The sequence below is a fragment of the Eretmochelys imbricata genome, chromosome 14 (assembly GCF_965152235.1).
Source record: "Eretmochelys imbricata isolate rEreImb1 chromosome 14, rEreImb1.hap1, whole genome shotgun sequence".
NCBI classification, from domain to species: Eukaryota; Metazoa; Chordata; order Testudines; family Cheloniidae; genus Eretmochelys; species Eretmochelys imbricata.
The window spans coordinates 3,413,811-3,425,944 of NC_135585.1; the positions used below are offsets into that span (position 1 = coordinate 3,413,811).

The 12,134-nt window shown below is 66.7% G+C and overlaps 1 protein-coding gene across 1 annotated transcript in view; it reads right to left on the reverse strand.

Moving 5' to 3' along the window:
* KIF19 (kinesin family member 19) overlaps positions 1-12,134 on the reverse strand; it is a 29,780-nt gene continuing 17,646 nt past the window's right edge. The window contains exons 6-20 of the mRNA XM_077833902.1: positions 11,798-11,923; positions 11,051-11,245; positions 8,911-9,057; positions 8,413-8,535; positions 7,823-7,979; positions 7,253-7,427; positions 6,784-6,967; positions 5,254-5,524; positions 4,763-4,884; positions 4,150-4,307; positions 3,257-3,362; positions 2,592-2,688; positions 1,444-1,850; positions 902-1,046; positions 1-152 (exon numbers count right to left, since the gene is read on the reverse strand). Coding sequence (XP_077690028.1) covers positions 1-152; positions 902-1,046; positions 1,444-1,850; positions 2,592-2,688; positions 3,257-3,362; positions 4,150-4,307; positions 4,763-4,884; positions 5,254-5,524; positions 6,784-6,967; positions 7,253-7,427; positions 7,823-7,979; positions 8,413-8,535; positions 8,911-9,057; positions 11,051-11,245; positions 11,798-11,923 — 2,565 coding nt within the window. The remainder of the gene's footprint in view (positions 153-901; positions 1,047-1,443; positions 1,851-2,591; positions 2,689-3,256; positions 3,363-4,149; positions 4,308-4,762; positions 4,885-5,253; positions 5,525-6,783; positions 6,968-7,252; positions 7,428-7,822; positions 7,980-8,412; positions 8,536-8,910; positions 9,058-11,050; positions 11,246-11,797; positions 11,924-12,134) is intronic.

Genomic DNA, 12,134 nt, shown 5'->3' on the forward strand with positions numbered 1-12,134 from the left:
TCAATAGCGCCGGCTCCTGCCGTCCTTGGCGTAAGCGTTGGTGCCGTTCAGCGTGATGTAGCTCAGGCGGGGGTGCTGGCTGGGCTGGGGGCCTTTCTTCAAGTTGCTGGGAGGAGGGAGGGGGAGCGGGAGAGATGCCGGGTCCCCCAGACCTGGGGGAGAGGGAAACAAACAGAAGAGGTTTGCAAAGCGGAGTCTGGCCCCAATCTGGGTCCCACAGCAGCTCCCCACCCTGGGGAACCTGGCGCTTGGGTGCTGGCCCCAGGTCTGCTGTGCCAATGGTCCCTGGCTTTCGTCCTCTCCTTCCAGTGCCACAGGCTCGTTGCGGGAGGAGCAGAGAACGGGCCCCTGATGCAGCTCATCCTGGGGGAGGGGTTCGACAGGCTAGACTGGGGATTTCGCCGCCTGCCGGCCTGGGGGCACCAAGTCTGGGAGCGGCGTCAGGGGACGCCACGGGACCAGCAGAAGGAGCTGAAGGCTGCCCACCAAGGTGGGGTGGAGGGACGCTGGGAGGGCAGCGTGGGAGCGGCTGGCCCTGCTGTGGGCTGGGTAGTGCCCGGTGTGCCAGCAGAGAGAGGGCTCAGCCTGGGGCGCCCCCACTTCCGCCACAGTGGCTGACGGGGGGAGGGGCTGAGAGGGCCACTCGTGCCAGCCTGGGACGTCAGGCCCAGTTCCAGCAAGCCAGGGTCCTGTTCTGCGTGCAGTGGAGGCCAGGACACCGGGGAGGCAGGACCCCATGCCCACGTGCTGCCCAAGGGCTGGAGAACCCTGCCACTGGCACTGAGGGGGATGCCCTGGCAGGAGTTACTGCGATGGCCCAGGCACGCTCTGTCCGGCACAGAGCCAGCGTGGGTAGCCCTGGCCGGGTGCCATGGCCCCAGCCAGCCCGAGGCTCACCCACCTGCATGCTGGCTCTGTGGGAGCCTCCCTTTGGCTTTGCCAGGTGCCCGGGGGTGTGGCGCTGGCTGCCCCCCCGCTGGCATCCTGTGCTCGGAGTTGCTCTCGAGGGGGTGGCACCGGGTTACGTTGGTCTTCGGTCCTGAGAGCTGCGGGGGAGGGGAGGGGGAGAAACGGTCACAGCGGCTCGGGGGCAAAGCTCAGCCCAGGGGGCAGCTCGGTGACTTGACAGAGCCCTGGGCCCTGGATCCCAAACCCTGAACCTCAGATCCAGGGTTACAGCCGCCCCTGCGCCCCGCTCTGTGCCAAAGGGAGATGAGGGGGGAGACTATCCAGTCCAGCATGCAGTGCACTGGGGGTAAGCCGCCGGCTCATCCCTGCCTGCCTTGCGCCTGGCTCCTGCAGTGGGAGCCCCATCCCCAAATGCACTGCCCCAGCCCCTCCCTTGGGGAGTCCAGGGCTAGCGCAGGTGCTGGGGGGCTGGCCCCAAAGGGACTCTCCGGGAGCAGCTCCTAGGGGATCGGCTGGCGTGGGGATGGCACGTACCCCGTGGCCGGTGACCTCAAAGGACCTGGACCGTCGTTTCCGCCTTCTGCCGTCCAGCGACTCCTCCCTCTTCTCCAGCTTCTTGCCAGCCTCCTTGTGCCCCCGGAGCCAGGGCCCGGGGGAGTGGCTGGGGCAGGGGCCCTCGGCCCGCGAGGCCGTCTCCCCGGTGCTGCTGGACAGGTTGTCCTCGCTGGCGGCATGCTGCAGGCCGGGGCACGGCGGGCCCCGGGAGGCGGGGGTCTCTGGGGAGAGGGGGTCTTCGCTCTCGCTCAGGGAGTGCAGCGACAGGCTGCTCCGCTCCTTCATGGGCCCCAGCAGCTGCAGCCGGTCGGACTCCAGCACCCTGGAGCGGCGCCGGGCAGCCTTCACCGCGATGTTCTTGGTGCTGCTCAGGATCTCCCTGCGCTCTGCAAAGAGCGGGCACCGGCGTGAGAGAGCGAGAGGGGACCTGGCTGGGTAAGGGCGGGGGGCCGCACCAGTCGCATGGTCCAGATCTGGGGGGGTTGGGGCCCTCCCTGACACCCCCCAGCCTTTCCCCCATCTGGATCTGCAAACTGGAAGCATTGTGCCCTCAGCCTCATCTTCACTGCGCCCGAGGTGCCCCTAACACCCGGAGGGCAGACAGCCCACGTCAGGAAAGAGATCCGTCCCCCAGGGGCTCTGCTGCAGCATTTTGGAGGGCGAGCACTGGCTACCCTGTACCCTGCGGTGGCTCCGTGGCTGTGATCAGGCGGGCGGGGGTGGGAGGGGAGAGGAGATGGCCCATTGCTAAAGCCTGGGCCAGACACTGCAGCTGGCGTGCGTGGGCAGGCAACGCTACGCGTCGTAGTCCGTACCACGCTGGGGGCCTGAGCCTCCCTGCCCAGCCCCCTATCTCCCCACAGTCTGGGGGCCTTGGGGATGGGATGGCCCCAAACCGAACCTAAGAGCATCCCAGATGGGGGCAGCGTGCAGGACATGACCCCCCACCCCGTGTTACCCAGAAGCCCCTGACTCTTAGGGCTCGGGGGGGGGGGGGGGCTCTAAGAGGCCCCAGTGTGGCTGGCAGGAGCCGTTTGCTGCCTTCCTGGCACCGTCTGTGCCTTCCCTTCCCCAGAGGAGGAGGTGACGGCACAACCCGGCCCCACCCCGCGCCGAGAGCTCCTCACCTCTGCGCGTCAGAGCGACGTCCGAGCAGTTCTCGCTGCTGTCCGGGGAGGAGTTGGGGGGGCTCTCCAGGCTGGCCAGGCTCCCCCGGTGCAGGTACTGGGGGAGAGATGGGAGGTGAGTGCGTCTGGCCGCTGCCCGGCAGAAATACCTGCGTTGCTCTGCACTCGCTGCCTGCCCAGTCGGGCTGGGATAGGACCGGCCAGGGCAGGGCAGGGCAGGGCAGGGCAGAAAGGCGGTAAAAAGCCCAGAGCCCAGCCCTGCCCAGAGTAAACCCAGAGCAACCCCAGACCGACGCCAGGCAGCATGAGCGGAATCTGGCCCAGAGTTTCCACTGGATTTTTTGGTTATGAATCCCGCACACTCGGTAACCGCCATCGAGCCCAGAGCCACGGGGGGCCGGGTGCTGCACAGACAGTGAAGAACAGCTCCTGCCCTAAAGAGCTCCAGGGCTGAAGAGCCCAGGCTGACAAGGCAGAAACTGAGGCACAGTGACTTGCCCAAGGTCACCCAGCAGGCCAGTGGCGGAGCCAGGAGTAGCCCCAGGACTCCTGGCTCTGTGCAGCGCTCCAGCTACTAGTCAACGCTGCCTTTCACATAGGCGCGTCCGTGCCCTGGGCCCCTGGCACCTCCCACACCGGGGCCTTTCCCACGCTGCCCCACACACCTCTTGGGTCACCATGCCGTTCACGTGGATGGGGGGCGGGGTCAGCACAGCCGAACTCTTGATCTGCCGCACCCGAGGGCTGGTCCTGAACACCTGGGCCGGGTCGCTGCCGGAGAGGGACAGACGCCCGTCACACCCAGAGCAGAGACACGGCACAGAGCGAGGGAGAGCGCTGAGTTCACGCGCGCGGGATGTTGTGCTGAAAGCGGCCAATGGCTCCTGTTGGTGGAGTCTTGGATCCAAAGCCAAGCCCAGACCTCAGGAAAGCCAATGGCTCTGCCGGCTGCCCTACTGCAGGCTCAAGGAGGAGCAGTCGAGCCCGTCTCTCTAGGTGGGGCAGCAGGAAACTGGAGCTGGCAGGTCAGAGCCGAGACGCATGGCAGACATTTCCCTAGCTGCAAACGCGGGGACTAGGCCAGGGGCTGCAGCCCGGGCGTGGCAGCAGGAAGCCAGGACAAGCAGTGGCGTGACACGGATGGGAAGCGGAGACGGAGCTGCTTGGGCAGAGAGTGGCAGGAGGGGCGGCCGTGGGGGTTTCTGAGCTAGGAAGCTGCCAGCTGCTGTTCGTTTCTACTGCAGTCGGGGGAACAGGACTTTTGTAAATGAACAAAACCATTGCTGATATCGTGTCCATTTCTCCTCCCAGACCCACACATCAGGGAACGGCTGTGCCTGAGGGGGCAACAAGGAGGTTCCCTTTGCTCTGAATGCGCCCCCCCCCGCCAGCTCTTCCTCTTTGGGCCTGGCAGCCTCCTCTCTGCCCACCTGCTGCATCCAGCCTCTCGTCACTCACGCCTCCCCCAGGATCTGCGGGCAGCCAGAGCCCCAGGGCTGGGTCCTGAACACAGACACCCACGTGTGCGGGACACTCCTGCCCCCAGGCGGGGCCCTACCTCTCTGCATCCAGCACGAGGGGCGGCAGGGCCTGCCTGCGGGAGTCACGCCGCAGCAGTGGCTGGTGCTCTGAGCCCAGCGTCCTCACGCTCTCCTGGTCGGAGTCCAGGGCGCTCTCAGCAGCCGGGAGGTGGGGGATCTTGGGCAGAGACGTATCCTGCGGGGGAATCAGCTGCTGTTACGCCCAGCCCAGCTGCCCTGCGGTTTATGGGTCCCCTGGGGGTGCTGCAGGACACAGCCTGCCGCCTGCAGCTTCTCTGCCCTTCACTCACCGGTGGATTGGCCCTTTGGGGCTAGAGGAAACCCCTCCATACTGAGCCCCCAACTCCCTCCCCTGGAAAATTACCTTGCTCTCTGATTGCCCCCTCCCACCAACACTCAGGCCCTCCCAGCTCCCCACTGTGTGTGATGCTGACCCCCCGGTGACCACATCTGGGGGCTGGAAGCCGCACTCACTTTGCCTGGGTTGGAGCTGGTCACCCCCTCCTGTGCCAGGGTATATGAGGGCCCAGAGAGCACCCAGGGACCTGCTCTGTTTCCAAAGAGCTGAGTGATATCCTGACCCCATGGCGTGTGAGCTGAGAGGGAAGGACCAGCGCCCCCCACAGGTACCTTCAGAGCTTTGGCGGCCACGCGGTCCAGGCTGGCAACCCGGTCCAGGCTGCCCTCCTCCAGCTCCCGCAGGTAGATCTCATACAGCTCCTCCAGGTGGTGCGGGACTGAGAGGTGATATTCTGCCAGGGAGAGGAGTAGATGGAAGTGGGGGGTCACAGACTTAGGGGAGCACCCCCAGACCTACCCAGGGGCACCCAGCCCTGCATTAATCCTGACACACAGGTCCCTGGGCCAGAGGCGAGCCTGGGGCCGGGGGAAAGGGTTTGGGCCAGGTCAGGAGGAGATGGGGGAGCTTGAGTTGACATGATCACGCCGCGACGTGGCATCACCATGACATAGCCCCGCTGCATGGCAACCCAGCCTCGCCCCGTCACGACATCATCGCGCTGTCATGCAACCCCACGGCGCCGGCTGCAGCGGGGGCGCCTGGGCCCCGCAGAGCCCCCCCAGGATCCCCCAGCCCCGGGGGGGGGGGCACACTCCCGCACCGTGGATGATCTGCCTCTGCTGCTGGATGATGCGGCCACAGAGGCTGCGGTGCTGCTCGAAGCGCCGGAGCACGTAGTTCTTGTGGCGGATGACGCCGTCCTTCAGCAGGGCGCCGGACTGCATCTCCGTGTTCTCCAGCTCCAGCTCGTGCACCTTGCAGAGCAGGCTCAGCACCTCGCGCTGCTCCTCCGAGCTGATGCGCCGAGGCAGGACCTCCTCCAGCCGCCGCCCCCGCTGGCGGATCTCCTTGAACCGCTTCTCCAGCTCCGCCTGCGGGTGCAGAGCAGCCCAGGGCCCCGAGTCACGGGCCTGCCCACATGACCAGCCTGTCCCCAGGGGTCACTGTGGAATGGACTGGACCCCTGGCCAGATGGACCCCGGCTTTCCCAGCCCTGGGTGCCCCCCGTCGCGACAGCTCTGCTGGTGCCCCTCAGTCCCGACCCACAGCCCCGGCTATCCCAACCCTGGGCTCCTCCCCACAGCTCTGCGGTGCCCCTCCCGACCCACTGCCCCCTTGCTAGCCTAGCCCAGCCCTGGATGCCCCACATCCAGCTCTGCTGGTGCCCCTCAATCCTGACCCGCTGTAGCCCCCACAGCTCTCCCGGTGCCCCATAATTCCAACCCACTGCCCCTGCTACCCCAGCCCTGGGCTCCCCGCCCACCAGCTCTGCCAGTGTCCCTCAATCCCAACCCACTGCCCCTGCTACCCCAGCCCTGGGCACCCCACCCTCCAGTTCTGTCAGTGTCCCTCAATCCCAACCCACTGCCCCTGCTACCCCAGCCCTGGGCTCCCCGCCCACCAGCTCTGCCAGTGTCCCTCAATCCCAACCCACTGCCCCTGCTACCCCAGCCCTGGGCACCCCGCCCTCCAGCTCTGCCAGTGTCCCTCAATCCCAACCCACTGCCCCTGCTACCCCAGCCCTGGGCACCCCACCCTCCAGCTCTGCCAGTGTCCCTCAATCCCAACCCACTGCCCCTGCTACCCCAGCCCTGGGCACCCCGCCCACCAGCTCTGCCAGTGTCCCTCAATCCCAACCCACTGCCCCTGCCACCCCAGCCCTGGGCTCCCCGCCCACCAGCTCTGCCAGTGTCCCTCAATCCCAACCCACTGCCCCTGCTACCCCAGCCCTGGGCTCCCCGCCCACCAGCTCTGCCAGTGTCCCTCAATCCCAACCCACTGCCCCTGCTACCCCAGCCCTGGGCTCCCCGCCCACCAGCTCTGCCAGTGTCCCTCAATCCCAACCCACTGCCCCTGCTACCCCAGCCCTGGGCTCCCTGCCCTCCAGCTCTGCTGGTGCCCCTCAGTCTGAACCTGCAGCCCCCTGCTATCCCAGCCCGGACCAATTCTGACCAGAACCTGGCAGTCACAACAGCTGATGCCAATCCAGCGATGGGGCGGGGTGGGCTGTGTGTAGGGGCACCCAGCCTTGGGCTGAGACCCACCAAGCTAATTTCTCCCCATCAGGCCCCAAAGCCCAGTCCCACAGCACCTCCCCCCGAGCTCTCCCTCCCCCCCCCATCCCAGGAACCTTTTGCTTGCGCAGCTTCTTCTGCTCCCCCATGAGGGCGGCGATGTTCTCCCTGGCCGAGCTCACTTCCTGTGGCTCCGGCGCGTCCGGCTGCTCGTCCCCGGTGTCCGAATCCTTCTCGCTCTCTTCCTTCCTCAGCTCCTCCCTGCACTTCTGCGCCCGGTGCCTCTTCTCCTGGTCCCAGCTGGAGTCGCCAGGGGAGAGCGCGAGCGTCAGCCCCTGGCAGATTGCAACCTCCCGGGCCTTGGCTATGCCCAACTGCTGACATGTGGCGCTCCTCGCCCACTGACAGGGCAGTAAACCTGGCTGGGCATTACCTGGCTATACTGACCAGCCCCCGCCGGCTGCTGAGCCAGGGAGATCTCAAGACGCCCAGCCCGGCAGGCCAGTTATACAGGGAGGGAGGAGGTTTCCTGGAGCCCCAGTGACACCCCGGCTCTCTGTGGGGGCTGGGCAGGGCTGTGCTTACTCCGCAATGGTCAGCAGGTGCCGGGTGCTCTCGATCTGGATCTCCATGTAGCTGTTCTCCAGCTCCATCAGCTGGCGCCGCAGGTCCATCTGCTCCTGGAAGGCACCGATCAGCTGTTCCCGCAGCTGGTCCATCTCCTGCCGGTCGCAGAGGGAGCTGAGGAGCTGCACCTCGGCTGTAACACACGAGGGGTGGGTTTGGTCACTGCGGGGGCGCCTCCTGCCAGATAGGGCACGTACAGAGCAGCCGCCGTCCCCAGGGCATCGCACGCATGGGGGCATGCAGGGATCCCTCCTGGGTCATCAGAACCGCCCTCCAGTGGGGTGGGGGCACGGCCGCCCAGCTGCCCTCCACCGGGGTGGGGGCACGGCCGCCCGGGTGCCTTCTGCTGAGGAGAAGGCGCGGCCGGGAGCCCAGCACCTGGCTCCGGCGGGAGCAGGGAGCGGTGCCAGCTCGGTGTGGGGCAGTGTGATCGGGGCAGGCGCAGCCGTTGCCCCGTGAGCGGTGATGGGCCTGGCAGCGGGGAGGGCCGGCCCAGGCAGCGGGGAGGGCCGGCCCAGCCGGCGTTACCTTGGATGTGGCGGATGTCACCCCGCTCGCCCCGGGCCGGGCGCGGCCCCTGCGCGTCGATCTTGCACTTGAGGCGCTGGATCTCGCTGCGCAGGTCCGAGATGATGCTGGTGTACTGGGCAATGTGGTACGAGACATTGAGCAGGTTCCGCTTCACCTGCGGAGACGGGGCGAAGGGTCAGCGCGCTGGGGGGGGCGACTCCCGCCAGCACCGCACCCCGGCTGCTCCTGGGGAAGGGGGGCGGGTCTCTCCTAGAAGGCAGGAGGGCGGGGTGCTGGGTGCCCAGGCAAGGGGGAGGATCAGGATGCCAGGTGCCCCTGGTGGGGAAGGGAGGGCGGGGTGCCCGGTGAGAGGACAGAGGGTGGGGCGCCGGGTGGGGGAAGAGAGGGCGGGGTGCCCAGTGAGAGGACAGAGGGTGGGGCGCCGCGTGGGGGAAGGGAGGGTGGGGCGCCCGGTGAGAGGACAGAGGGTGGGGCGCCGGGTGGGGGAAGGGAGGGCGGGGTGCCCGGTGAGAGGACAGAGGGTGGGGCGCCGGGTGGGGGAAGGGAGGGCAGGGCGCTGGGTGCCCCAGGCCGGGTGCCAGCAGTACCGTGGTTTTGATGCTCTTGGCGCGGTCGGCGTAGGTGAGGGTGCTGCGGGACTCCTCGAAGGCGCTGCTGGCAGGGCTGATGTGGGCGATCATGACTGTGCGGCTGTTGCCCCCGAGGGAGTCCTGGCGACAGAGGATCGTGGGGCTGGGTGTCTGCCAGGGCCGGAGGCTGCAGCCCTATCCCCAGGCCTCTGCCCCAGGCACTGGAATCGGAACGAGCTGGGCCCAGGCCCGTCTGCCCACCCCCAGCCTGGCCCTAGGGGCCTGCGCTATTCTGGCCCCTTGGTCACGCCGCGGTGGTCCCGACCTCCTGGCACACACGGCACCCGGGCTGACACGGGCCAGACCGAGCTGTGCAGAGCTGGAGCCGTGTCACTCACGCTGGGGTGCTCCAGCCCTGGGTCCCCTCCCCGGGCCTGCACCCCAACTGCCCGCTGCAAGGTGCTGCTGATCTCCCCGCCCTGGCCCAGGGTCCGGCGGGCGCTCGTCCCGCTGTACCTTCAGGAGGCGGGTGAGCTTGCTGTCGCGGTAGTTGACGTACTTGGGGGCCCCCTTGTCGCTCAGGGCATTGATGCAGTTCCCCAGTGCCAGCAGCGAGCGGTTGATGTGGGCTCCCTCCTTCATCCTCTGCCCACGGTTCTGGGTCTGTGGGGGCAGGGCAAGGGTGTGAGGCAGAGATTCGGGGCCAGCCCTGGGGGAGGGGCACGCGGGGCTTTGTGCATGGCCACTGCCAAGCACACCCCCGGCTTGCAGGCGCCTAGCAGCACACGGAAGAGTCGGCTTGGACATGACAATGCCTGGCAGAGCGATGGGCTGCGCAGGCATCGGGGAAGGTGCGGGTTCGGTACCCACACAACAGCTCCCACTGGGGCCCTCGCCAGCACCCCCTGCAGGGCATGGCTCAGCATGGCGTGGCCAAGGGTCCCACTCCTCCACTGGCAAAGCGCTCGTGACTAGGGGTGTTTGGCTGCTTGGAAACATCCATCCCCCCCAACTTAAATGGTCTTTTTTCTTTTTAAAGGAGAGAAAATCAAAGGCAACAGCCCAGCTCTGAGCACCAACAAGCAAACAAGCAACCCTACAATAACAAACACACACGCAACCCTAGATAACAAATCAGTGTGCACAGCCCAGTGCCCACAATTGACCCGACAACAACAGCCTATACGCACGGGGACCTCCAGCAGACCCCAGTGCGCGGTGCGAGCCCACGGCTTGCGGGCAGCACTTCCGTGACATCTCCTATCCCAGCACTTGCACTTCCCCCGCAGGTGCCACCTTTCCACAAGCCGCAGGCGAAGCCACAGCATGAAGCAGCCAGGAGTCCAGGCTGGGAAAGGGAAAGCCGAGGTCATCTGACCTGCCCCCCTACTGGAAACTGCCAGAGCCTCCCCTGAAACACACGCCGTGCCCAGTAAATGGAGTGTGGAAACGGGGATTGGTCTAGAAGAGGGCCAACCCCAAGCCTGCGGCACTAGGGGGCGCTGTGGGCTTGACTAAACCGGAGCAGCACCAGCTGGTGAAGTCCATCGTTCTGCCTGGCACCAGGACTGCGTGGGCAGAGCGGATCCGGGAGCAAGGGCTCCAGTCCCCCACGCAGCCCCAGGGAGCACAGACTGCAGCCGAACCCAGCACACATCGTCGCGTGGGACCATGGCACATGAGGGACCTACCCTCAGGACTGATCCAGCCCCAAAGCTGGTGACTCCAGCCCTGGGCACCCCACGCACAGCTCTGCTGGTGCCCATCAAACGTACAGTCTGACCCACGGCCCCCTGGAAGCGCCAATCACCACGGTCTCTAGGGGCCGAAGGTATCCATTGCTGGCACACCGGGTGGGAGGCAGCGTGTGTGTTATCATGCCCGTCGGCCTGACCTACCCCTGGTCCATCACCCACCTGTGCTGGTGCCCCTCAGTTCCGACCCACTGCCCCCTGCTAGTCCAGCCCTGGCTCGCCCGTGTACCCGCAGCACAGCACACCACACAGGGGATGTCCGACCTAGACCAAGGTGGATGCATTTGGCCTGCCCAGCTTCCTGGGCACTGGGGTGGGTTCTTTGTCCTGCCTTTCGCAAGTTCCCTCTCTCTCCATTCAGGACATGGAGGGGCCAGCCCCACCCCACAGACTTGGGGGGCCCTGGCAATTTCGGGGGAGCCATCCCTTGAGTGGAGCCCCTGAACCCTGCCTTCAGCGACTGATCATGTCAGAGCCTGTCTCCTGGCCTCAGTGACCCCCTCGCTGGGATCTGCAAAGCCCCAGCTCCCAGAGCAGGGTCGTCGGCCCTGTCTCACAGTCGCAGCAAGGGAACGTGGCTCGACCGCGGCCCCACAGCCAGGCTGCAGTGGCGCTGGGGTTAGAACCGCACCGTCCTGGCTCCCAGCCCCATGCCCAGACCACGAGGCCACATCCCCTCAATGCATCATGCTACTGCCACGTCCCCAGGACAAAACCTGCTGCAGCACCCAGACTGATCCTCTCCACCCCACGCGAGAGCCTGCCCCCGGCATGTGCCCACATCGCTGCACATTCACCCTCTTGTTGCACCTCTACCCCACAGAGCGTGGAAGTGTTCTCCCCTGTGCACCAACCGGCTGCTGGCACCACTGGGCTGCCCCCCTGAAACCCCATCCCCGTACCTGAGATGCCCTCTCGGAGCCAGCCAGGTCGATCATGAAGAGCCGCCCCACCCGCACCTCCTGCATGATGTTCCTGATGCGGGGCTTCTGGCGGACGGTGACCTGCAGCACAGCGTGGGACCGCGACGACGTCTGGTTGGCGGCCGTGGGCTCCTGCATCCTCTGCTTGTTCCCCTTCAGCAGCAGCTGCATGACCTGCGGGGCGGCAAGGGGGCAAGAGGGCGATGGTGGGCGGGTTGAGAGGGGGGCAGAGTGGGACACAGCCAGTCGCTCTGCCACCCAGTCCCTCCAGCACCCCGCTGCACGTGGCAGCCTCGCATCTCCGCTGGGCACCCCTGCAGCACATACAGCCTGTGTCCCTGGATGTTCGTTCCCCTCCACCCCCCAGCCTGCCGCGCCGGGTCAGTGCGCACCCCACCAGTGCCCTAATAGTGTCCCTGGGTTTCGTGGCCCCCCTTCGCAGGATGTCACTTCAGCACCGTGCCAGGTGAGGGGACGGCTCTGGGGCCGCGCCGGGACAGCGCGCTGACAGGACTCGGAGGAGGGGACTGCCGGGCAGGGCACTCATGGCCAACAGCCTGACCACGGCTACTCCAGACCCAGCTCCGCTGGCCTGGCGCCCAGGCAGGGGGCGAGTCTCTAGGCTCCTACGCTCGAGGCCAGGAGAGGCTGTGTGTAGGGGGGGGGCTGGAGACAAGGGGAGCTGCAGGATTGAAAGTCGTGCCGGGGTCTGTGCCCCACGCTCACCTCCTTGGCGTTGATGGTGGAGACTTCCGTGATCCCCGCCACCTGGATCACTCCCTTGGCGTCCTCCCGCAGCTCCAGGAAGCCCAGCGACGGGTTGAGCAGGTCCCGGATCATCTCGTTGTAAATCTAGTCGCAGCGGGAGGGGGTTGGCACGGAGGAGGGAGAGCGGCAGCCAAAGAACCCCCTTCTATGTCTTTGGCCACGGCAGGGGTGAGCTGCAGGAGTCTGGCATGACATTTTGCCCCACCCCACCCATCTGGGCTGGCCACACCCTGCCCACACCAGAGAGCCCAATGCACCCTCCACAGTCAGCCTGGCTTCGCTCCCCATCAGCCCT